Source organism: Melanerpes formicivorus, unplaced genomic scaffold (assembly GCF_026170545.1).
Source record: "Melanerpes formicivorus ecotype bairdi unplaced genomic scaffold, bMelFor1.0.p_v2 SCAF_80, whole genome shotgun sequence".
Lineage (NCBI taxonomy): Eukaryota > Metazoa > Chordata > Aves > Piciformes > Picidae > Melanerpes > Melanerpes formicivorus.
The window spans coordinates 1,665,851-1,688,459 of record NW_027142432.1 but is presented as its reverse complement, the minus strand read 5'-3'; the positions used below and the strand labels follow the sequence as shown (position 1 = coordinate 1,688,459).

Sequence of the window (22,609 nt, the reverse complement as noted above, 5' to 3'; positions counted from 1 at the left end):
AAACTTCAGAGTTTGAATCTGACTTTGACTTCTGCAGAGGTTTCATCAGCTTCCTCTCAGTCCCTGAGGTTTACAGGGCACCAAAAGCCAAGAGAGGAGTTATTAAATCACCTTGGGCTGGTCCTCTGCTGCCCTATTGGGCCAGACTCCTGGGCTGGAGGGAGCTGCTGGCAAGGAGGCAGTGCTGCAGGAGACAGCTCTGGCCAGGAGCAGGTCCTCTGCACAGCACAGCAGGGCTGAGGACACTGCCAGAGGATCTCAGGGAGATGAGGAAGGCAGAGAGAGCTTCAAGGTGGCCAGGACTGAGAGGACGGTGAGAGCTCCATGGAGTGGAAGTTGCTACATTCACTGACAGATTAAGGCTGTAGGTGCAGGACACTGCAGCTGTAGCTCCTGGAAGCATCTCCATCTCGGCAGCTGAAGCTCAACTGAAGGCTCCTGGAGTGTGCACACAGAAGGAGGACCAAAGCCCTTCAGTTCCATCCTGTGAGCAGCAGTGAGCAGAGCTGGGTAAGGAGAAGGCTTCACCCCCAGCCCCTCTGCCTTTCTCTCTTCCCTTCACTGTCTCTGCAGCACTGCAGGCCTGCTCCCTGTTTCTCCACCTCTCCATGGGTGTAGTGGTTTTAGGCAATGCCTTTGAAATTTAGTTACAGATTTTGAGCATAAAAGTAGAAACAAAATAAATAGATCACTCTTGGGTGTGAAAAGGAAAAGAAAAGATTATTCTAAACAAATTCATTGGATAAATATCTGGAATCAGTGGAGCTGTACCATAACAATTCTCTCTCTTCTCTTCTGATCTCAGCTGTTTTGCTCCATGGCCAGAGGCAGCAAATGTCCAACAGCAGCTCCATCACCCACTTCCTCCTCCTGCCATTCCCAGGCACAAGGCAGCTGCAGCTCCTGCACTTCTGCCTCTTCCTGGCCATCTACCTGGCTGCCCTGCTGGGCAATGGCCTCATCATCACCACCATAGCCTGGGACCACCACCTCCACACCCCCATGTACTTCTTCCTCCTCAACCTCGCCCTCCTTGACCTGGGTGCCATCTCCACCACTGTGCCTAAATCCATCATCAATTCTCTGAGGGACTCCAGGGACATCTCCTATGCAGGATGTGTTCTCCAGGTCTTCTTTTTCATGTTCCTAATTGATGCAGAGTATTTTCTCCTCACCACCATGTCCTACGATCGCTATGTTGCCATCTGCAGACCCCTGCACTATGAGACCCTCCTGGGCAGCAGAGTTTGTCTCCACCTGCAAGCAGCTGTCTGGGCCTGTGGCTTTCTCTATGCTCTGCTGCACACAGCCAATACATTTTCCCTGCCCCTCTGCCAGGGCAATGCTGTGCACCAGTTCTTCTGTGAAGTGCCCCAGATCCTCAAGCTCTCCTGCTCCACATCCTACCTCAGGGAACTTTGGCTTATTGCAGCCAGTGCCTGTTCATTATTTGTCTGTTTTGTGTTCATTGTGGTGTCCTATGTGCAGATCTGCAGGGCAGTGCTGAGGATCCCCTCTCAGCAGGGACGCCACAAAGCCTTTGCCACCTGCCTCCCTCACCTGGCTGTGGTCTCCCTGTTTATCAGCACTGCCTTCTTTGCCTACCTGAAACCCTCCTCCATCTCCTCCCCATCCCTGGACCTGGGGATGTCAGTTCTATACTCAGTGGTGCCTCCAGCAGTGAACCCTCTCATCTACAGCCTGAGGAACCAGGAGCTGAAGGCTGCCCTGAGCCAACTGATCCATGGCTGGTTTCAGAAGCAATAAACTCTTTGTCTTCTCCTGCAGAGCAGTTCTGATGTCATTCAATGCAAGCCCAGCCTGGCTGCTCAAGCTCTGGCTGTTGGTGGTGCTGTTCCCCTTGTGAGAATGTTGTTCCCACACAAATGTCTGTCTTCAGACCATTTCTGGTTCAGTGTTGTCCTGTCTGGGGTGACCCAGAGGCTGCAGATATGAGGAGCTGTGCTCCCTGTGTGGTCAACACAATAAAGGACCCTGCAGGGAGTTGTTTCTTTGAGTTCCTTCCTCCAAGGCTTCTGTGGAGCTGCAGGACAGTGCCTGTGTGCAGAGGTGGAGGGGCTGAGTCCCAGCACAGCAGCAGTGCCAGGCAGCCCCAGAGCTTGGGCGGTCCTCAAATGATCTTTCTGCCCTTCCACCCCCTCCTGCTGAGCCTCTGTGCTGGGGCAAGGCCTAAGTGCTCTGGCAGCTTGGACGCTGTGCTGCTGTGTGGCAGTGCTGGGATTGCCAGCAAGGATAGGCCAGGGCTGCTTGTGGGAGAGTGCTGGGCTCCAGAGCAGCACTGCCATCAGAACAGGAGGTCTCCTCATGCCTTCATACCCCAACCCCCTCCCATTACAGACTGCACCTACTCAGAGTCCAAACTGGATACCCTGACCCCCTTCCAGTATAGACTCAGTCAAAACATGGTTCCTTTATCCCCTCCCAGTACGGATGTGGCCTCATCCCAGGACAAGCTAGCTCATATTGTCTTCTTCCTCTACAGACTGTGTCCCATCCCAGCACAGAATGTATCCCCTGGCTCCCTTCCCAGTACCATCTGCATCCATCCCAGTAGAAACTTCACACCCTCATGCCCTCCCAGTACAGTCTGCACCCTGTCCCAGTCCAAACAGGATCCCTTTCATCCCTCCAAATGTACACTGGGCCTTTTCTCAGCAAAATCTCAATCTCTTTATGCACTCCCAGTGCAGACTGGGCCCTGTCACAGTCACAACTCCATACCTAATCACATCAGAGTCCAGTCTGGGCCATCTCCCATTTCAAACTGGCTCCCATTAACATCTCCAAGATCACCCCCAGCCCTGTCCCAGTACAAACTGATTCCACTCATCCCATCCTGTGCTGTTTAATATTTTTATCAGTGCTATAGACAGAGGGATGGAGACACCATCAGCAAGTGTGCAGATTGCACCAAACTGAGTGGTGCTGTTGATATGCCAGATGGACAGGATGGCATCCAGAGGGCCCTGGACAAGCTGGAGAGGTGGTGCCCAGGTGACTCTCATGAGGCTCACCAAGAGCAAGAGCAGGGTCCTGCAGCAAATGCCTGCAGGGACAGGGACAGAGGCAATGGCATCAAAATAAAGCAGAGCAGATTTGGATTGGATGTGAAGAAGTTTTTTATCATGAGGGTGGTGGAACACTGCAACAGGCTGCCCAAGGAGGTGGTTGCAGCTCTTTCTCTGCAGATATTCAAAGTCAGGCTGGACAGGACTATGGGCAACCTGATCTAGTTGAGGATGTCCTTTGCTGACTGCAGGAGGTTGTACTGGATGACTTTTGGAGGTCACTTTCATAGTTTCATAGTTTCATTCAGGGTTGGAAGGGACCACAAGGATCATCTAGTTCCAACCCCCCTGCCACAGGCAGGGACACCCCACACTAGATCAGGCTGGACAGAGCCTCATCCAGCCTGGGCTTAAACACCTCCAGGGACAGGGCCTCGACCACCTCCCTGGACAACCCATTCCAGGGTTTCACCACTCTCATGGGGAAGAACCTCCTCCTCACATCTAGCCTGAATCTCCCCACCTCCAGCTTCATTCCATTCCCCCTAGTCCTATCACTACCTGATATCCTGAGAAGTCCTTCCCCAGCCTTCCTGTAGGCCCCTTTCAGATACTGGAATGCCACAATTAGGTCACCTCAGAGCCTTCTCTTCTGCAGACTGAACAGCCCCAACTCCTTCAGTCTGCCCTCATAGGAGAGGTGCTCCAGCCCTCTGATCATCCTTGTGGCCCTTCTCTGGACACGTTCCAGCACCTCCACATCCCTCTTGTAATAGGGGCTCCAGAACTGGACACAGTACTCCAGGTGGGGTCTCACCAGGGCTGAGTAGAGGGGGAGGATCACCTCCCTCGACCTGCTGGCCACACTTCTCCTGCTGCAGCCCAGGATCTGATTGGCTTTGCGGGCTGCAAGTGCACACTGAGAGCTCCTGTTGAGCTTTTTGTCCACCAGCACCCCCAAGTCTCTCTCTTCAGGGCTACTTTCCAGCCAGTCACTGCCCAGCCTGGATTTGTGCCTGGGATTGCCTCGACCCAGCTGCAGGACCCTGCCCTTGGTCTTGTTGAACCTCCTGAGGTTGGCTTGTGCCCACCTCTCCAGCCTGTCCAGGTCCCTCTGGATGGCCTCCCTTCCCTCCAGCGTGTCTGCTGCACCACACAGCTTGGTGTCATCAGCAAACTTGCTGAGGGTGCACTCAATGCCACTGTCCATGTCCCCCACAAAGATGTTGAATAAGACAGGTCCCAGGACTGATCCCTGAGGGACTCCGCTTGTCCCTGGCCTCCACTGGGACATGGAGCCATTGACAGCCACTCTTTGGGTGCGGCCATCAAGCCAGTTCCTTATCCATCTAGTGGTCCACCCATCAAACCCATGTGTCACCAGTTTGGAGACCAGGATGTGGTGCGGGACAGTGTTGAAGGCTTTGCTCAGGTCCAGGTAAATGACATCAGTTGCTCGCCCCTCATCTATTAATTTTGTCACCTGCTCATAGAAGGCCACCAGGTTGGTCAGGCAGGATTTGCCCTTGGCAAAGCCATGCTGACTGTTCCCAATCACCTCTTCACTATTCTTTTGAGCGAGTAGTGACTCCAGGAGGATCTGTTCCATGATCTTTCCAGGCACAGAGGTGAGACTGACTGGCCTGTAGTTCCCTGGTTCCTCCTTCTTGCCCTTTTTGAAGATGGGGGCAATGTTTCCCCTTTTCCAGTCTGTGGGGGCTTCACCAGACTGCCAGGACTTTTGAAATATAATAGAGAGGGGTTTAGCAACCTCATCTGCCAGTTCTCTCAGCACCCGTGGGTGTAACCCGTCGGGTCCCATGGACTTGAACACTTTCAAGTTCTTCAGATGATCACGAACCTGATCTGCACTTACAATGGGCAGTTCTTCCTCCCCATCCCTGGCATTGTCTTCCATAACATCAGGAGTGTGGCTAGAGGCCCTTGCAGTGAAGACTGAGGTAAAGAAGTTACTAAGTACCTCAGCCTTTTCCTCATCACATGTGACCATGTCACCATTTTCCTTTCTGAGGGGGCCCACACCTTCCCTAGGCTTCTTCTTCCCATTAATATACCTGTAAAAGTTCTTAGTATTCCCTTTAATCTCCCTGGCTAGATTCAACTCAAACTCTGCTTTGGCTTTCCTAACCAGGACTCTTGCTGCTCGGGCAGCTTCCTTATATACCCCCTGTTCTACCTGTCCTTCCCTCCACTTCCTGTAGAGTTTCCTTTTAAGTAATAGTGTGTCCAGTAGCTACTTGCCCATCCAGGCAGGCCTCCTAGCATTCTTACCTGCTTTTCTCTTTGTTGGTATACAGAGCTCCTGGACACAGAGGAGGTGGTCCTTGAATACTGACCAGCTGTCCTGGGTCCCTCTTCCCTCCAGGGCTTTGTCCCATGACACTTTGGCTAGCAGATCCCTGAAGCGATCAAAATCTGCATGCCTAAAGTCTAGGGTCATGAGCTTGGAATACTTCCTCCTGATTGCCCTGAGGATGTTAAATTCAACTGCTTCATGGTCACTGCAGCCAAGGCCGTCTATGAGCCTCACATTGCTTACCAGCCCTTCCCTGTTGGTGAGAACAAGGTCCAGCATAGCACCATTTCTTGTTGGTTCCTCCACCATTTGGAGGAGGAAGTTGTCTTCTATGCAGTCCAGGAACATCCTGGATTGCTGGTGCCTTGCTGTGTTGTCCCTCCAGCAGATGTCTGGGTGGTTGAAATCACCCATGAGGACCAGGGCTTGTGACCTGGAAGCTGCTTCTATTTGCCTATGGAGGGCCTCATCTGCTTGGATCTGCTGGTCAGGTGGCCTGTAGGAGACCCCCACAGTAATATCTTCTTCCCCTGTCCTGCCTTTAATTTTGACCCATACACTCTCAACTAGCTTATCATCCCTCCCCAGTTGGAGCTCCACTGATTCCAACTGGCTATTGACATAGAGGGTAACACCTCCTCCTCTCCTTCCCTGCCTATCCTTCCTAAAGAGTTTATACCCATCTATTCCTACATTCCAGTCATGGGATTCATCCCACCAAGTTTCAGTAACAGCCACTATGTCGTGGCATCCCAGCAGCACAGTGCCCTTAACTCATCCTGTTTGTTGCCCAAGCTGCGCGCATTCGCATAGAAGCACTTCAGCTGGGCTGGCCCTGTCCTCCTCTTGTGCCAAATCCCCTCGGTTTCCACAGAATGTCCTGGTGGATCATTCGTGGCTTGCCTCAGGGCAGCAAGTTGAGAGCCCTTACCAGCTCTCCTTCTCTCTACTGCTGGTGAGCTGCCCCTCTGTTTGTCACCAGCCAGCAGGAGACTATTAACCCCATCCCCCTTCAAATCTAGTTTAAAGCCCTATCAATGAGCCCTGCCAATTCCTGCCCCAGGATTCTTATCCCACTCTGGGACAAGTGTGTCCCATGAGTTGTTTTCAGCTCAGGTACCTTGAAAACCAATCCATGATTGTGGAACCCAAAGCCCTGTCGATGGCACCAGCCCCTGAGCCATGAATTGATCTGTCGGCCCTTCCTCAGTGTGTCCTCATCCATTGCTGACGTTAGAGGGATGGCAGAGAACACGACTTGAGCCCCTGATCCCTTTAGCATTTGCCCTAAGGTTCTGAAGTCTTTTTTAATAGATTGTGAGCCTCTCATTGTTACATCGTCACTGCCCACCTGAAAGACCAGCAGTGGGTAGTAGTCCGAAGGACTCACGAGGTTGGGAATTCTATCTACAACATCTTTTACTTGGGCACCAGGGAGGCAGCTGACCGCTCTATGAAATGGGTCTGGTCTGCATATTGGGCCCTCTGTTCCCCTCAGTAGGGAGTCTCCTATGACGATGACCCTGCAAGGTTTCTTTTCTGGGTAAGTTTTGATGGCTGGCCTGAGGCAACCTGTCATTGGTGCAGCTTCTGACCTTCTTGGGTCCTCGACCTTACCAATGACCTGTTCCTCCTGCAGAGCCTCATACCTGTTCTGTAACTGCACTGGAGGCAGCGTGCTGCTCACAGGAGCAGACTTCCTTTGTTTGCATTTCTTCCGTCGGGCAGAGACCTGTTCCCATTGGCCCTGCTCATGTGGGTTACTACAGGGAGGTTGAGAGGCTTGCTTCTGGGAAGGTATCAAACTCCCTGTTCCCCTAAGTGTTACCCCCTGTTCTGGTTTAGAAGAGATTACATTATGGGAATTGTCAATTTTCTGCTTGCCATCTCTTCTAGCTCTTAGCCTTTCCACCTCTTCTTTTAGTTTGACCACCATGCTCATCAGATCACTGACCTGCTCACACCTGAAACAGGAGCTGCTCCCTCCAGCCTCCATGTCAAGTGCCACGTTCCAGCACTCACTGCAGCCACCTGCCTGAACATCTGCATGCTTGTGTGTGGTCTCTGTTTGGGTGCCCACTGTCCTTCTGTTAGCCTTTGCTCTAGTGGTGACCATCTTGCAGTAACCACCCTCTCCACACGGCTTTTTTTTTTGTTGTTTGTTTGTTTTTTGGTTTTTTTTTGTTTGTTTTTTTTGTTCTCAAGCTGCCTCTCTCCTCAGCCACGCGCTGGGGTCTGTTTGGTTTGCGTGCGGTCTCCGCGGCAACCCCTCCCCCAGCTACGTCACTGCCCTCCGGCAGGTAGGCAATCCGAGCCCGCTGCCCCTCCTCCTCTCTTTGGAAAGTCCCAAGCCACCAGCCCCTTACCGCCTGAAAAGCAAGGGAATCAAAGCCAAAAGCCAAACTCCCAGAGCTGCGCTTCTCAAGCTGCCTCTCTCCTCAGCCACGCGCTGTTCCAGCCCCAGAGTGGAAAGCCAACAGAAGCTTTCTGAGTTCTTCCAAAGATCTCCATGAGCTTCCCCCTACACCCTCCAAAGATCCCAAAAGTCAGTCCCAGGACCATCCAAATCCCAAACATCTAAGATCACCTGAAAGCCCCTGAAGAATGCCTCTGAGATGCCCCTCAAGACTCCTCTGAGAACCTCATTTTGCCTTCCCTCGACGAGGAACACAGCTCCACCCCATCCCTTGGGAGCAAATGCCCTCAAAATTCAGGCATTGAGGCAGAGATATCTGAAATAAAAGCAAACAGACAGGATTTGGGTAACTTTTGGGTTTTATTGAGACAATTGGTCAATGGACAGAGGATTTCTTACCCCAGGGAGACACAAAGCATTGGGGAAGAACCAGACAGACCCTGTCAAAGCCCTGCCCAGCTCCACTGGGAGCTCCAGCTGTGTCAACTCAGCAGTGTAACTGTTCTCATTAGCAATAATTGGTGTTCAGAAGGGCAGGAGGTGTTTGTTCCTGCTGGTGTCCCCAGTCCCTGTGAACTGCAAAAGAAAAAGGGGTGATTTTGGTGCTGGAAAGGCCCTCTCAGAGGGGTCACAATTACCCAACAGATTCTAGGTGGATTTATGCCTCTGCTCCAGTGCAGCCTGCTCTCTGGTGTGGGTGCAGCGGTGCTTGTTGAGGGATCGCTTCTGGGTGAAGTTCTTGCCGCAGGCAGCACAAGTGAAGGGTGTCTCACCAGTGTGGGTGCGGCGGTGGCAACTGAGATAGCTCCTCTGGCTGAAACTCTTCCCGCAGTCAGCACAGGTGAAAGCCTTCTCACCAGTGTGGCTGCGGCGGTGATGAATGAGATTGTCTCTGCGGCTGAAGCTGTTGCCACAATCAGCACAAGTGAAAGACTTCTCACCAGTGTGGGTGTGGCGGTGGCGACTGAAAGTCGCCCTCTGCCTGAAACTCTTCCCGCAGTCAGCACAGGTGAACGGCTTCTCACCAGTGTGGGTGCGGTGGTGCTGAATGAGAGTGCCCCAATGTCGGAATGCCTTGCCGCACTCAGCACAGCTGAAAGACTTTTCGCCAGCGTGCACACGACGGTGCTCTGTGAGGTGTCCCCGCTGGGTGAAGCTCTTGCCGCAGTCGGCACAGCTGTACGGCCTCTCACCATTGTGGATGAGTTGGTGCTGGATGTAATCCGTGCTCGTGGTAAAGCTCTTGCTGCACACAGCACAGGGGAACAGATGCTCTCCAGTGTGGATGCGGCGATGGATGGTGAGACTGGAGCTGTGTTTAAAGCGCTTGCCGCAGTCCCTGCAGGGGAAGGACTTAGTGCTGTGCACACTGCGGTGCCGCCTGAGGGAAGATTTGTGAGTGAAGGTCTTGCCACACTCAGCACAGCTGTATGGCCTCTCACCGGTCTGGGTGCAGCATTGCTGGATATGCTCAGAGCTCTTGCTGAACCTCTTGCCACAGTCACCACGGATGAAGGGCCGGGGGCCAGGGTGGGGGCAGTGGTGCTTCACCTGCTCTGAGCCAGGTGGGAAGCTCTGCCCACACTCAGGACACTGATTCAGCTGCTTGGGTGGCACAGAGGGACCTGCTCTGGCTTCATTCTCTTCAAATTCCTTTTCCTCCTCATCCTGATCACCTTCATCCTCATGGTTATCCACCTCTCCATACTCATCATTATCATAGTCATCCTTCTCCTCAGCATCACCATCCTCCATCTTGTCCTCTTTCTCTTCCTTCTCAACACCCTCCAGGCTGCACTTTGGCTGCTCGAACTTCATCTCTGGCTGCTGCTTCTCCTCCCAGCTTTTGCCTGGGTCCTTCTGTGAGGCCATACTGTGGCAGGAAGGGGTTACAGCAGAGAGATTAGGAACATGGAAGCACCTGAGCCCAGGATCACAAAACCTCACATCCTGCCTGGGACAAGACAGTCCCTGACTCCCAGCACTTCCCAACACCCAGCTGGAGGAGAGAATGCAGAAACCTTCAGTTTCTGCCACAGTGTGGGCTCAGACCTCTAATACCTGTGCTGAGACCCCAGGTTCCTGTGATCAGTGCCCTGAGGTACCCTGGGACTTAAAAGTGGTCTGGTCCCACTCTCCTCGAGCCTGGTAGCATTGGCAGGGTGGTTCCTGGCCCAGGCTCTGTCCTTTGATCTCTTCTGGCTCAGGCAATGGAGGCAGCAGCACTGAACAATTAAAGACCAAACCACCTCCAACCTTCTCCCACCACCTTCCAATTGCCAACTACAAACATCACCTCCTGCCACACAACTGATCCCAAGCCTGGGGAGTTCCCAAACTCCAACAGCTGATGTGCCTCAGAGGCCCTGGAGGGGCGAAATGTGGTGGGTAGGAGGAGGTGGAGGAGGCTGGGAGGTGCCCTGGGACTCTAGGATTCTGGGGGCTGGGGTCCTGCTGTTGCCCCACTCTGGGTTCCTTACCTGCTGGGCTGCTCCAAGGGGCAGATCTGCAAACTCTGCTCTTCCACAGCACACAGGGGCAGGGATGATGAAGAGAGAGGGACACAACTCCTGCCACAGAGAAGCAAAGGGCTCAGAGGGGAGCACTGATATGCAAGGGATGGCTCAGCACTGCCCAGGACCGGGCAGCACAGCTCAGCCTTGCTGGGGGCAGCTCCCAAGCCCAGCAGCACAGCCACAGCACACAGCCAGGGCTGATCAAGATGGGAGGCCTCAGCAAGTACAGACTCAGCTCCTTGCCCAGCACACAGTCCCCAGCACACAGCTGCAGGCCAGCACCACAACACAGCTGCCTCCACACAGCCTCTCCAAGCCCTTGCCTAAAGCTTCCTCCCACTGCCTGCCCAGGCCTCTGCTGCCTGCAGCTGCATTTGATAGCAGATCTTGCTCTGGCCACAGCTCTCCTCCCTGGCTCTGCCCCCACCACACCCACTCTGTGCTCAGCTCTGCCCTGCACACACCTCTCTGCTGCCCACTCCCCAACAGAAGATCACAGCAGCCCTCAGGACACACACAAAGGGAGCTTCACGATCTCTGCAGATGCAGCAAAGGGGGAAGGGACTTGGGCAGCTTCTTGATAAACCTCTTCAGCCCTCACTGGGATGCTGGAGGAGTCTCTGGCTCCTGCCCAAACCTCACACCTCCAGCACCCTTCACACACCTGCAGTCCAAAGAGACTCACTGGAAAGAGTTTTGCTTCTTTCTCTCCCTGACCATTTCTCTCAGCTTGCTCTTTGCAGTTCTCCTGGAGCTGCCACTCCACATCTCCAAGAGAAAATGAGGTTCGATGGGAGGGTACAGTGCCCATGGGCTGCTGTTCATCTCCCAGCTGACACAGGCAGAGCTGCAGCACAATTCACTCCTTTCACCTCCTCAAATGCTGCCAGATTCTGCCATTCCCTGCACACACATTTGCCACCTGGGCCCTGCATCCTCTCCCCTTTTTGGGGGGACAAGGCCTAATTCCTGCCTGACCACTCCCAGGCCCTTCCCTCAGTCCCAGCCCATCCATGTCCCTGCTGCCTTGACTGTCCCATGGTCCTGTGGACCCTATCTCCACTGCCACTGCAGCTGGAAGGGTGGAGTGGGAAATGCTGTGGCTGAGGAAGCATCTAAGGAACTGGGCTGGAAGCAGCAGCACAAGAATGGAAGGGGCCTGAGACTAAAGGCTGGGATCAGCTGGAGGGCTGAAAGAACAGCACCAAGCCAAGGGGGGGTTACAGATGAGGGCTGGGGAAGGACCCTGCAGACACCTCAGGCAGCAACTGATGAGAGGAAGGGGGACAGAGAGGGAGTGAGACCTCAGCTGACTCCTGCCATGGGCTATGGCAGGCCTGTGTGGCTAGGAGCCCTGAGTTCCTGCTTGGGCTGTGCTGGATGTCAGGAGGGGTCAGGGGACTGTGCTGAGCCAGGCAGGGTTTGGGGCTTTGAGCTTCTGGGGTCAGCTGCTGCCAGCACCATTGGAGGTAGGAGCCAGGCAGAGCCACAGAGCTGCTGAACTAAGCCCTCCCACCCCCTGCAGCCTTCACCCTCCATCTCTCCATCCATTGCTCCATCTCCACTCACTTGCTGCCCTCTCAGAGTCCCCAGGGTCCTACAACGTCACCAGGGCAGATCTACACAGCCAGCAGGGCCCAACAGAAGCCCCTGGATGACAGCATGGAGGAGAATCCCTGTGGTGGGTGGAAGGCACTGGGATGTCTTACACCAGAGAGTAGAGACCTCCAGAAGGGACAGCAGAGTCCAGAGGGACACCACAAAGTGTCATCTAGCTTACTTCATTCCCACAAGGCCTGCACTCACTCTCTACAAAGGAACAGCACAGGCTCTCCAACCTCCTTTGCCCTTCCTCTCTGCTCCCAGGAACATCTTCTGGCATCTCTCTCTGCAGAGGAGCTTTGAGGCCTTGGCAGTGCTGCCAACTGCAGCCTGCAGCAGCCTGGCTCACCTGGGAGCTGCCTACCAGAATCTGTAACTGCAACTCTTGGGGATGGGGGGAGGAGGGGCAGAGAGGTATGGGGGAGGGGGAAGGCATTTGGGGCCTGGGGTTCTGGCCTGCTTTGGTGGAGCTCTGGAGGAAGCTTTGGCCTAGGGAGGTTGCTTGGCTCCCGTGGCCCAGGCACACTATGGATTGTTGTGGATTGGATGCTTTGCACTGTAGGATGCAGCCCTGAACAGCACAGCCATGGAAACTGCCCAATTCTATCCAACCCTCTGGCCACAGCTTGGCATCAACTCCTTTCACCAGGCTCAAAGAGAGCCTCTCTGGCTCCTGAAACCTAAGGCAATACCCTGCAGAACAAGTTGGAGGAGCTCAAGGGGACAAGCTGCAGAGGGGGCCCAGGGCAACCTCCTGAGCTTCAACAAGAGCAAGGGCAGGGTCCTGCCCCTGGCCTGGCACAATCCTCACAATCAGGACACGCTGGGGGAGGAGGGGATAGGAAGCAGCCCTGCAGAAAAGCACTGGGGGGTGCTGCTGGACAAGAAGCTGGACAGGAACAGACAGGGGGAGCCTGCAGCCCACAAGGCCAAGGGCAGCCTGGGCTGCACCAAAAGCAGCAGGGCCAGAGATGGACAGAGGCCATCCTGGCACTTGGCTCTGCTCTGCTGAGACTTCACCTGCAGCACTGCAGCCAGCTCTGGAGCCCTCAGCACAGGAAGGACAGGGACCTGATGGAGAGGGTCCAGAGGAGGGACACAAAAATGATCAGGGGCTTGGAGCAGCTCTGCTACCAGGACAGGCTGAGGGAGCTGGGGGTGATCAGACTGGAGAGGAGAAGAGAAGGCTCTGGGGAGACCTAAGAGTGACCTTCTGGTACCTGAAGGGGGCTACAAGAAGGCTGCAGAGGGACTCTTTGCAAAGCCTACAGGGACAGCACCAGAGGCAATGGCTTCAAATTAGAGCAGAGCAGATTGAGATTGGAGGGGAGGAACAAGTTCTGCACCAGGAGGCTGCTGGAACACTGCAACAGGTTGCCCAGGGAGGGGCTTGAGGTCCCATCCCTGCAGATGTTTAAGGTCAGGCTGGACAGGGCTCTGGGCAACCTGAGCTAGTGCAGGATGTCCCTGCTGACTGCAGAGGGGCTTGGACTGCAGCACCTTTGCAGCTCCCTGCCAGCCCAAACCACTCCAGGATTCTAGGAGTCTAAGTGCAGCCTCCAGGGAGAGTAGGAAAAAGATGAGGCAGAGGAGGACAAGGAAGAGGACAAGGAGGAGGAGAACCAAAATCCCTTCCAAACTCCTCCAAACCTCTGCCAAATTCCTGGAAAGCTCTTCCAGCTCTGCAGAGTTCATTCTGAAGAGAGCTGAGGGAGTTGCTAGGCTCAGGGATGTCTTGCACACTCTGCACAAATGCTCCAGAAGCTTTCCAAGTGCCCTCAAAACCAGCAGCACAGCTCTGCTGCCACACAATGCCAGGCTGCAAGGGATCCCAAGGCTCAGCTGCTCCAACCTTGCCAGCTGACACTGGACTGGAAAGGAGCTGGCCCAGACCCCTGCCAAGCTGAGCCTTCCAACTCTGCCCTGCAGGGCAATCCACCACTGCCCTGGGGAGAGGATTCCAATGGCTGACTGGCAGGGAAAAGCTTTTGCCTCTGCAGGGCACTGTGCCACTTCAGCTCAACTCTTGCAGCAGCTCTTTGAGATCTGCCTTTGGAGCACCACAAACTCTGAAGCACTGCAGTGCAAAGCAGCTCAGCTTCAACTTCCAACTGCCTGAACTCTCTCATTTTAAATTCAAGACAGGGGCCAAGCTCACACCCAGCCCCCAATCTCAGAGTCAGGTCCCAAGCACAAGAATCCAGATCAGAAATGCAGAGCCAGAACCCAGGCTCAGAGCCAGCTCCTAAGTTCACATCCAGGCCCCAAGCTCAAGAAGCAGCAGCTAAGATCAGAACACTTCCCAAGCTCAGATCCAGCCCCTGAGCTCAAGAACCAGCAATTAAGGTCAGAACACTTTCCAAGCTGAGACCCACCTCCAGAGCTCACACCCAGGCCCCAAGCTCACAAACCAGCAAATAAGGTCAGAACCATATTCCAAGCTCAAGAGCCAGCCCCCAAGCTCAAGAGCCAGCCACTAAGGTCCAGGACCTAGATCAAAAGTGCAGACTCAGCTCCCAAGCCAGCAACTAAGCTCAGAATCACTTCCCAAGCTCAAGAACAAGCCCCTGACCTCACAGACAGGCCCTGAGATCAAGAACCACACCCCAAGCCCAGAGTGAGTAACTAAGCTCAAAACCCCTTTCCAAGTTCACACCCAGACCCCAAGCTCAAGAACCAGCAACTAAGGTCAGAACCACTTCCTAAGCTCAAGAACCAGCCCCCAAGCTTCAGAACCTAGATCAAAAGTGCAGACTCAGCTCCCAAGCTCAAGAACCAGCAACTAAGATCACAACCACTTCCCAAGCTCACACCCAGCCCCCAAGCTCAAGAAACAGCTCCCAAGCCAGCACCTAAGGTCAGAACCCTTTCCAAGCTCAGGAATCAGCCCCCAGGCTCCAGTACCAGCAACAAAGGTCAGAGCCAAGCTCCAGAGCCAGCAACCAAGGTCAGAGCCATTTATAAGCTCAGGAAGCAGACCCTGACCTGAGAGACAGGCCCTGAGGTCAGGAACCACACCCCAAGCCCAGAGCCAGCAGCAAAGATCAGAACCACTTCCAAGCCCACACCCAGCCCCCAGGCTCAGAGCCAGTTTCACAACTTTCCTTATTTCAAGTTCCCTTCATTGCACTTCTGCTAAGTGTCCAAATTCAAGCAGCCAGAGAATGCTTTGGACTGGAAGGGACCCCAAAGATCAGACAGCTCCAACCCCCTGCCATGCCCACAGACACCTTCCACCACACCAGGCTGCTCAAGCCCTCATCCAACCTCACCCTCAGCACCTCCAGGGAGGGGGCAGCCAGCACCTCCCTGCCCAACCTGCTCCAGGCTCTCACCACCCCCACTCCAAACTATTTCCTCCCAAGATCCACTCCAAATCTGCCCTCCTCAACCTTCAATCCACTCCCCCTCAGCCCATCACTCCCAGCCCCTCACCAAAGTCCCTCCCCACCGCTCCTGCAGCCCCCAGCAGCTACCACAAGGCTGCTCCAACCTCTCCCCACAGCCTTCTCCTCTCCAGCCTCAACAGACACAACTCTCACAGCCAACCCCCACAGGGGAACTGCCACAGCCCTCCCACCACCCCCAGGGCCTCCTGCACACCCTCTCCAACAGCTCAACCTCCTGCCCCTCTTGGGGGCACCACAGCTGCACACAGCACTCCAGCTGGCAGCACACAATGCTGCCAGCACAAAAACCATTGCAGCAAAAGCCTCAACCTGTGCTCAGCTGCCAAAACCAAAGGGACCTCAACTTGGCCACAAGAGAAAGGACCAAACTCAGCCAAGACACTGAGCCAACACCCAAGGCTGCACAAAACAACCAGCAACAGCTTCCAGCAACAGCAGACCTGCAGCTGGGCTGCAAAGCTCTGCAGAAGAAAACCACTCCAGAAGGGCTCCAGGGCCCCAGGGATTGCAAAGCCCAGGCTCTCACTCTCCTCCTGCACAAGGAAAGCTTGACTTGCCCACAAGAAGCCAAACACTTCCCCACACCAAGCCATCCACACCACTTGACTTTCAACCTCCTTCAAGCCCTTGCCTGGCAGCAGCACTTCCTCAGCCCACAGCTCCAGCAACACCACAAGGCCTTGAAGGCTCTCCTGCACTCCACACCTCTCAGCCACACCCACACCCCTTGGCCACCCACAACCCAACAAGCTTCCTGCTCACCACTTCTCTTCCCAAGCCTCACCTCCCTTGGGCCCTCTCAGCACACCACCAACTGACCCCAGAAAGCTCCAGCTGACAGCACTGCTTGCAAGAATCCCAGGCACTTCCAAGGGCAGACTAGGAGCCCAGAGGCAAACCCCAAACCTTTCCCCTCTCCACAGGACTCTCTCCCATTTCCCATTCTTCCCAGCACCTCCAGCACCTAAGAGGCATTTGCTCTGGGGCAGCTTCCTCACACAGCCACACAATTGCCTGGCCTGCAAAAGACCTCTCTCAGCACTGAGGCCAACTGCCAGCCCCAACACCACCAGGGACACCAAACCATGGCCCCATGGCCACACCTTGCTGCAACACCTCCAGCCATGGCCACTCCACTGCCTCCCTGGGCAGCCTCTGCCAGGCCCTGACCACTCTGGCACCAATCTCATTCCTCCTCCTCTCCAACCTAAGCCTCCCCTGCCACAATTTCAGGCCAATTGCTCTCCTTCTGCCACCTGAGACAAGGCACAAGAGCCCAACCCCCAGCTCACTGCAGCCTCCTTGCAGGCAGCTCCAGAGGCCAAGAGGTCTCCCCTCAGCCTCCTCTTCTCCACACTAAACACCCACAGCTCCCTCACCTGCTCCTCACCAGCCCTGCTCTCCAGACCCTTCTACACCTTTCTTGCCCTTCTCTGCACCTGCTTCAGACCCTCAAACTCCTTCTTGGAGTCAGGGGCCCAAACCTCACCCCAGCATTCCAGGGGTGGCCTCCCTGGGGCCAGGACAGGAGGACAAAAACCTCTGACAAACTCTTCACAACTCACAGCAACTAACTCTGCAGAGATCTCAGGGAGGCTGGAGGCTGATTGCTCTGCTTGGCAGTCTCCAAAACCACTCCAGGAGGTTTCAGACTGCCTTCAAAATCATCATCAACAGCTCTTTGAAACTCTCCCAGCCCCCTACAAACTTATTAAAAGCTTTCACAGTTCTCAGAGCTTCCTCCAACCACCTCAAGCTGCATTCCAATCTCTTCCCTAAGGCTGCTGCAGAGACTTTCAGCACTTTTGGGCTCCTCAAAGCTCCTCCAATATCCCTGAAAAATCATCCAAACCTCTTCACATTTCCTCAAAGCCTCTTGACAACTTTGCAAAGCTCCTCCACATCTCTTAGAAACTCTCAAACCCTCCCTGGGAAGAGAACTGGAGGAGCTCTTCGCCCCAGCCCTGCCCTGCAGCTGGAGCCACCGCGGGCACTGCCCTGGCTGAGAACTCCACCTCCCAGCAGTGCCCTGAGCAGCCCTGGGGCCCAGCAGGGAAAGGCTCTCAGCATGCCCCGGGGCCTGCCCAGACACTGCCCTGCTCTGCTCCCCAGCCTGGGGCTCTGCTGGGGGCTGTGGGGTTCAATCCCTGGGGGCTAAGGGTTGCAATCAGGATCCTTTGGGGCTCATGGGGGAAACCTGTGGCTGGAACCAGAATCTACTGGGGCTGGGTGGGGGTCTGGAGTACTTGGGGGCTTGATGGGGCCTGGCACTAAAACAAATCATTGAAATCTCTACCAACCTCCCAGAAGTTCCTAACAGCACCCAAAGAGCCTTTGAGATCTCTCTGCTAAGATCCTTGGGGAGGTTTGAAGGAGGTTTTGTATTGCCAAAACTCTTCAGATCTGCCTGAAAAATCATCCAAACATCTTCAGAACTCCTCCAAAACATCTTCAGAAGTCACCAAATCCCTTCAGAACTGCTCAGAAACTCAGCTGGAGTGCACAGAGCCCTGAGGCTGATGCAGATCCTGGGATCAGGAACCTCTGGGGCTGGGTTTTGCCCTGGGCTGGGGGTTGGGGAGGGCTCTGTGAGGCTGCCTGTGGGGTTGGGAGGCCAGGAGGATTCCTGGGGTTGGGGGAGGGTTTGTGGGGTTGGGGGTCAGTGGGTCTGGAAGAAGCTCTGGAGGAACATTGGGAGCTGTAGGGGTTCTGCTGGGGGTGTCTGTGGGGTACAGCAGCACTCTGTAAGGTTATGGGATGGGGGCTGGGCAGTTATGGGGGGCTGTAGGTTTCTGGGGAGATTTGTGGGGTTGGGGGTGGTCAATCTGGGTTGGGAGGGGCAATCTGTGGGGTTCTGATGGGGGCTGTGGGATTGGATCCCTGGGGGTTGAGGGTTGCAATCAGGATCCTTTGGAGCTCATGGGGGGAAACCTGTGGCTGGGATTGGAATCCACTGGGGCTGGGAGGGGCCTGGGGGGTTCTGGGGCTCTGGAATGTTTGGGGGTTTGATGGGGCCTGGCTGACCCTGGCACACTGGGTAGGGCAGGAGCCACCTGGGCACCACAGGCCCTGATGTGTCCCCAGCTGTGCCCCCACCCAACAGCAGCTGCAGGAGGGGCTGGGGGTGGATCCTCCCCCTCCAGCCAGGACAACAAAAGGGTCAAGGTTAAGGGGGAGAAGCTGAAGCAGAAGCTGGCAAACAGCACAGTCTGGGGGGAGTGGGAGGGGTGTTCTGTGCAGGGGATCTGTGGGTTTGGGGTGATTCTGACACCTCCTTAACCTCTCTGCCCAGCTCTGCAGAAGGCCCAGCACCAGGGGCAGGCATTGTGCTGCCAGCCCAAGGGCTGAGGCAGGAGCACCCCTGGCTGCTGGCCCAGCACTGCCAGCTGCAGGCACTGGCAGTCTAGGGAGGGATAAAGCCCTGAACCCCCCAGACAGCCTCCCCCAACTCCCTGTGCCACCCCAGGCAGCCCATGCTGCACCCTGCCACAAGCAGGAGGAGCCCAAAATGCCCCCAGGGAAACCACAACAGCAGCCTGAGAGCTCAAAATGCCTCCCTGGGACCCTCAGTTACCTCCCTGCACCCCAAAGCTATCCCAAAGGAACCAACAATGGTCCCCAACACCCAGGCAGCAGGAAAGGACTCCCCCACCCCCAAGGGACCCAGCACTGGGGGGGACTGTAGAGGGATTCTGGGGGGCTGGGCCCATGGCAGTGCCATTTAGGACCCTGCCTGACCTGGGGGCAAGAAGACTTGGGGGGCAGCAACATTTGGGGACCCTCCTGTTCTTCCCTCCCCACTCCAGCTGGGCACTCCTCCAGTGCCATCCAAGTTGGGGACCCCATTGCCCTGGGGGTACCCCCCCCCACCTCCTGGCCTCCTCTCACCAGTAGCCTTTCTCTCCAAATGGGGGCTCCTGCCCAGGAGGCCACCCCAGCCCCAAGCCCTGGGCTCACAGACCAGGCCAGGCCAGGCTCTGAGGTGCTCTATGGCCAAGCCAAGCTGAGTCCAGCACCAAGCCACTGCTGGACCCCCCCCTGGACTCTTCCTTGGACCCCCCCAGCAAGGGCAGCGCTCAAGGAGATGTCCTGCAGCTTGTGCACGGATGAGAACAGCTGAGGAGAGAGGGGAGAAGGCAAAGAGAGGGCAGAGAATGACCAGCAGAGAGCTCAGCACCACCCCAGGCTCCCAGCCAGGCTGCCAAGGTGCTGCTGGGCACCCACCGGGCTTGGCTGGGGGCAGGGCACCACTGCCAGCTGCAAGTTGACAAAGGGGCAAGCTGGGCACACTGGGCACAGAGGCTTAGCCTCCTGAGGGCAGGGACAAAAGGCAGAGCCCAGCTGGGGGACACAGAGAGGCCTGCAGAGAGATGGACACAGCCCTGTGCCCGAGGGCACCCCCACTGATCTCCCCCATATCCCACGGACCCCCAGCCACATATCCGCAGAAGCCCCCAACCAAACCCCACCGATTCCACCTAGATCCCCGCAGAGGCTCCCCCGCCGCCCCAGCCCCATCGACCCTTACCTCACAAACCCTGCTCCAACCCAAGCGACCCTCCCGACCCCTCGCAGCCCCACAGAGAGCATTCCCTGATGCCCACCCCACCTCCCCCAACTCAGCCCCAGAGACTCCCTCACCCCACCTGGACGCCGGAACAAGGGGGAAGCAGAGAAGCAGAAGGAGGAAGAGCTCAGCGCACAGGGAGCCGCCGGCCCCGGCAGGCTGCTGGCGAGCAGAGAGCGCTGCGAGGGAGACCCCGGCCCGGCCCCTCCGGCTGCTGCGGCCACGTGGGACGGGGAGCGGAAGCAGGGAGGAGTCTCGAACGGAAGCCCCGCCCACGGCCGGGCAGCCGCAGCCAATGAGAGGCGGCGGGAGCGCGGCAGCTCCTCCCCCTGGGCGCTGCCGAGGCCCAGCCAGGAGCTGCCCCTGCCGGCCGCGGCCGCCATTGTTGCTGCCCCGTGGGGAGCGGCAGCGGGGCCGGAGCGCGGGAGAAGTGCCGGAGGTGCTGGCGGGCGAGCGGCAGCTGCCGGCTGGTGAGCTGCGGCGGGGCGGGAGGGGCTGAGGGGGCCGGGGAGCGGCGCTGAGGGCGGGAGCTCGGCCGCGGGGCGATGCTTTTTGTCCCCCTCCGAGCCGCCGTCGCCTTCCTGCCGCCGGAGCCGCGTGGCAGCGGCTGTGCCCTTCCCCTGCGTCCTTCTCCTGCCCTCACGTGACGCAAGGGGGGGCAGGGCTGGGACCGAGCCCCACGGCACCAACGCCAGCCCCGCCCCCCGCCCCGCCCCCCCGCCCCGCCCCCAGCCCCGCCCCCAGCCCCGCCCCCAGGCCCCGGGACCAACCCCCGGCTGCCCCGGGACACCCCCAGAGCCTTTTAGCTCCTCCCAGGTCCCTTTAGGACCCCCCCAGACCCTTGTAGTTCATCCCAGGTCCCTTTAAAAGACTCCCCCAGACCCTTTTAGCTCCTCCCTGGCACCTTTAGGATCTCTGCATCCCTCCTCAAACCATCCCAGGACCCCCCCAGGACCCTTTAAGCTCCTCCCAGGCCCCTCTAGGACACCCCCAGCCCCCTACAAACCACCCCAGGACCCCCCAGGACCCTATTAGTTCATCCCAGGTCCCTCTAGGACACCCCCAGCCCCCCACAAACCATCCCAGGACACCCCCAGACCCTTTTAGTTCATCCCTGGCACCTTTAGGATATCTCCAGCTCCCCTCAAACCACCCTGGGACCCCCCAGGACCCTTTAAGCTCATCCCAGGCCCCTCTAGGACCCCCCCAGGTCCCGCCCAAGACACCCCCAGACCCTTTAAGTTCATCCCAGGCACCTTTAGGATCTCTCCATACCCCCACAACCCCCCCTGGGACCCCCCCAGCCCCCCACAAACCATCCTAGGACCCCCCCAGATCCTTTAAGCTCCTTCCAGGCCCCTTTAGGACCCCCCCCAGGTCCCCCCCAAGACACCCCCAGGTCCTTTAAGCTCATCCCAGGACCCTTTAGGACCCCCCCAGTTTCCCCCCCCCAGGACACCCCCAGCCCCTATAAGTTCATCCCTGGCACCTTCAGGCCCCCCCAGCCCCCCTCAACCCCCCCTGGGACCCCCCCAGCCCCTCCTGGCTGACTCCAGGTCCCTTCGGGCCCCTCCCCCCCAGCCCCCTACAAACCAGCCCAGGGCTCCCTCCTCTCCCCCCCAGACCCTTTTCAACCTTGCCAAGACCTCCTGGGGGACCTTCCCCCCCCCCCCCCCCCCCCAGGAGAGGCCTTTGGAGACATCTGGGGAGGGTCCTTTGGGGTCCTGAGGAGCAGCTCCTGCCCCCCCCCAGGGGTTTGTGGTGAGTTGGGTTTGGGTCTGCCCTGACCCAGGGCCTTGGGACCCCCCCCAGAGCCTTGAGACCCCCCCAAGGGTTTGAACCCCCACCCAGGGCCTTGGGACCCCCCCCCAGAGCCTTGAGACCCCCCCAAGGGTTTGAACCCCCACCCAGGGCCTTGGGGCTCTTCTTCAGGCCTCCCCCCAGGGATCTGGGAGGGCTTTGGGGACCCCCCCAGGGATTTAAGGTCCTCCCAAAGGCTTTGAGGACCTCACTTAGGAGTTTAGAGACCCTGCCCCCCCCCCCCCCCAGGTCTTTAGAGACCTGCTCCCCCCCCTCCCCAAAAGCTTCCATTCTCCCTCCCCCTTCCCCACAGAAGCAGCTTTTGGGGTGGGCTGGGGGCACAAAGCCCTCTCCCTTTGTCCCCCACCCCCCCCCAAATCCACCTTGTGGGTGGGGAGGGGAGAGGAGGGGCAGTGGAGGGGTTTGGGGGGGGGTCCCACCTGCTTTTATCCTTTCCCTCTGTCCCTCTCCCCTCCCTTCCCCCTCCCTCTCCCCTCCCTTCCCCCTCCCTTCCCCCTCCCTTCCCCCTCCCTTCCCCCTCCCTTCCCCCTCCCTTCCCCCTCCCTTCCCCCTCCCTTCCCCCTCCCTTCCCCCTCCCTTCCCCCTCCCTTCCCCCTCCCTTCCCCCTCCCTTCCCCCTCCCTTCCCCCTCCCTTCCCCCTCCCTTCCCCCTCCCTTCCCCCTCCCTTCCCCCTCCCTTCCCCCTCCCTTCCCCCTCCCTTCCCCCTCCCTTCCCCCTCCCTTCCCCCTCCCTTCCCCCTCCCTTCCCCCTCCCTTCCCCCTCCCTTCCCCCTCCCTTCCCCCTCCCTTCCCCCTCCCTTCCCCCCTTACCTTCCCTTCTCCCTTCCCCCCCTTTTTCCCCCCAGTTTCTCCCTTCCTCTCCCCATTTCCTGCCCTCTCTCTGCTGCCTCACAGCAGCTCTCTGATCTCACTCAGCCCCAGCTGCTCCCAGG

General features: G+C 57.2%; 3 protein-coding genes across 3 annotated transcripts in view; 2 read left to right on the top strand and 1 right to left on the bottom strand.

Moving 5' to 3' along the window:
- The window catches only part of LOC137454317 (zinc finger protein 850-like), a 291,247-nt gene that overhangs the window by 155,618 nt on the left and 113,020 nt on the right, over nucleotides 1-22,609 (top strand). The window lies entirely within an intron of this gene.
- LOC137454405 (olfactory receptor 14J1-like) lies at nucleotides 835-1,767 on the top strand. The gene has a single exon (XM_068164446.1). The coding sequence runs from the start codon at nucleotides 835-837 to the stop codon at nucleotides 1,765-1,767; it is 933 nt and encodes a 310-aa protein (XP_068020547.1).
- Nucleotides 8,151-19,987, bottom strand: LOC137454327 (zinc finger protein 883-like). Its single transcript, XM_068164378.1, has 3 exons — nucleotides 19,937-19,987; nucleotides 10,243-10,332; nucleotides 8,151-9,635 (listed from the first exon to the last, which is right to left on the bottom strand). Exon 3 carries the CDS (start codon nucleotides 9,632-9,634, stop codon nucleotides 8,411-8,413), a length of 1,224 nt encoding a protein of 407 aa, XP_068020479.1. The 5' UTR covers nucleotide 9,635; nucleotides 10,243-10,332; nucleotides 19,937-19,987; the 3' UTR covers nucleotides 8,151-8,410.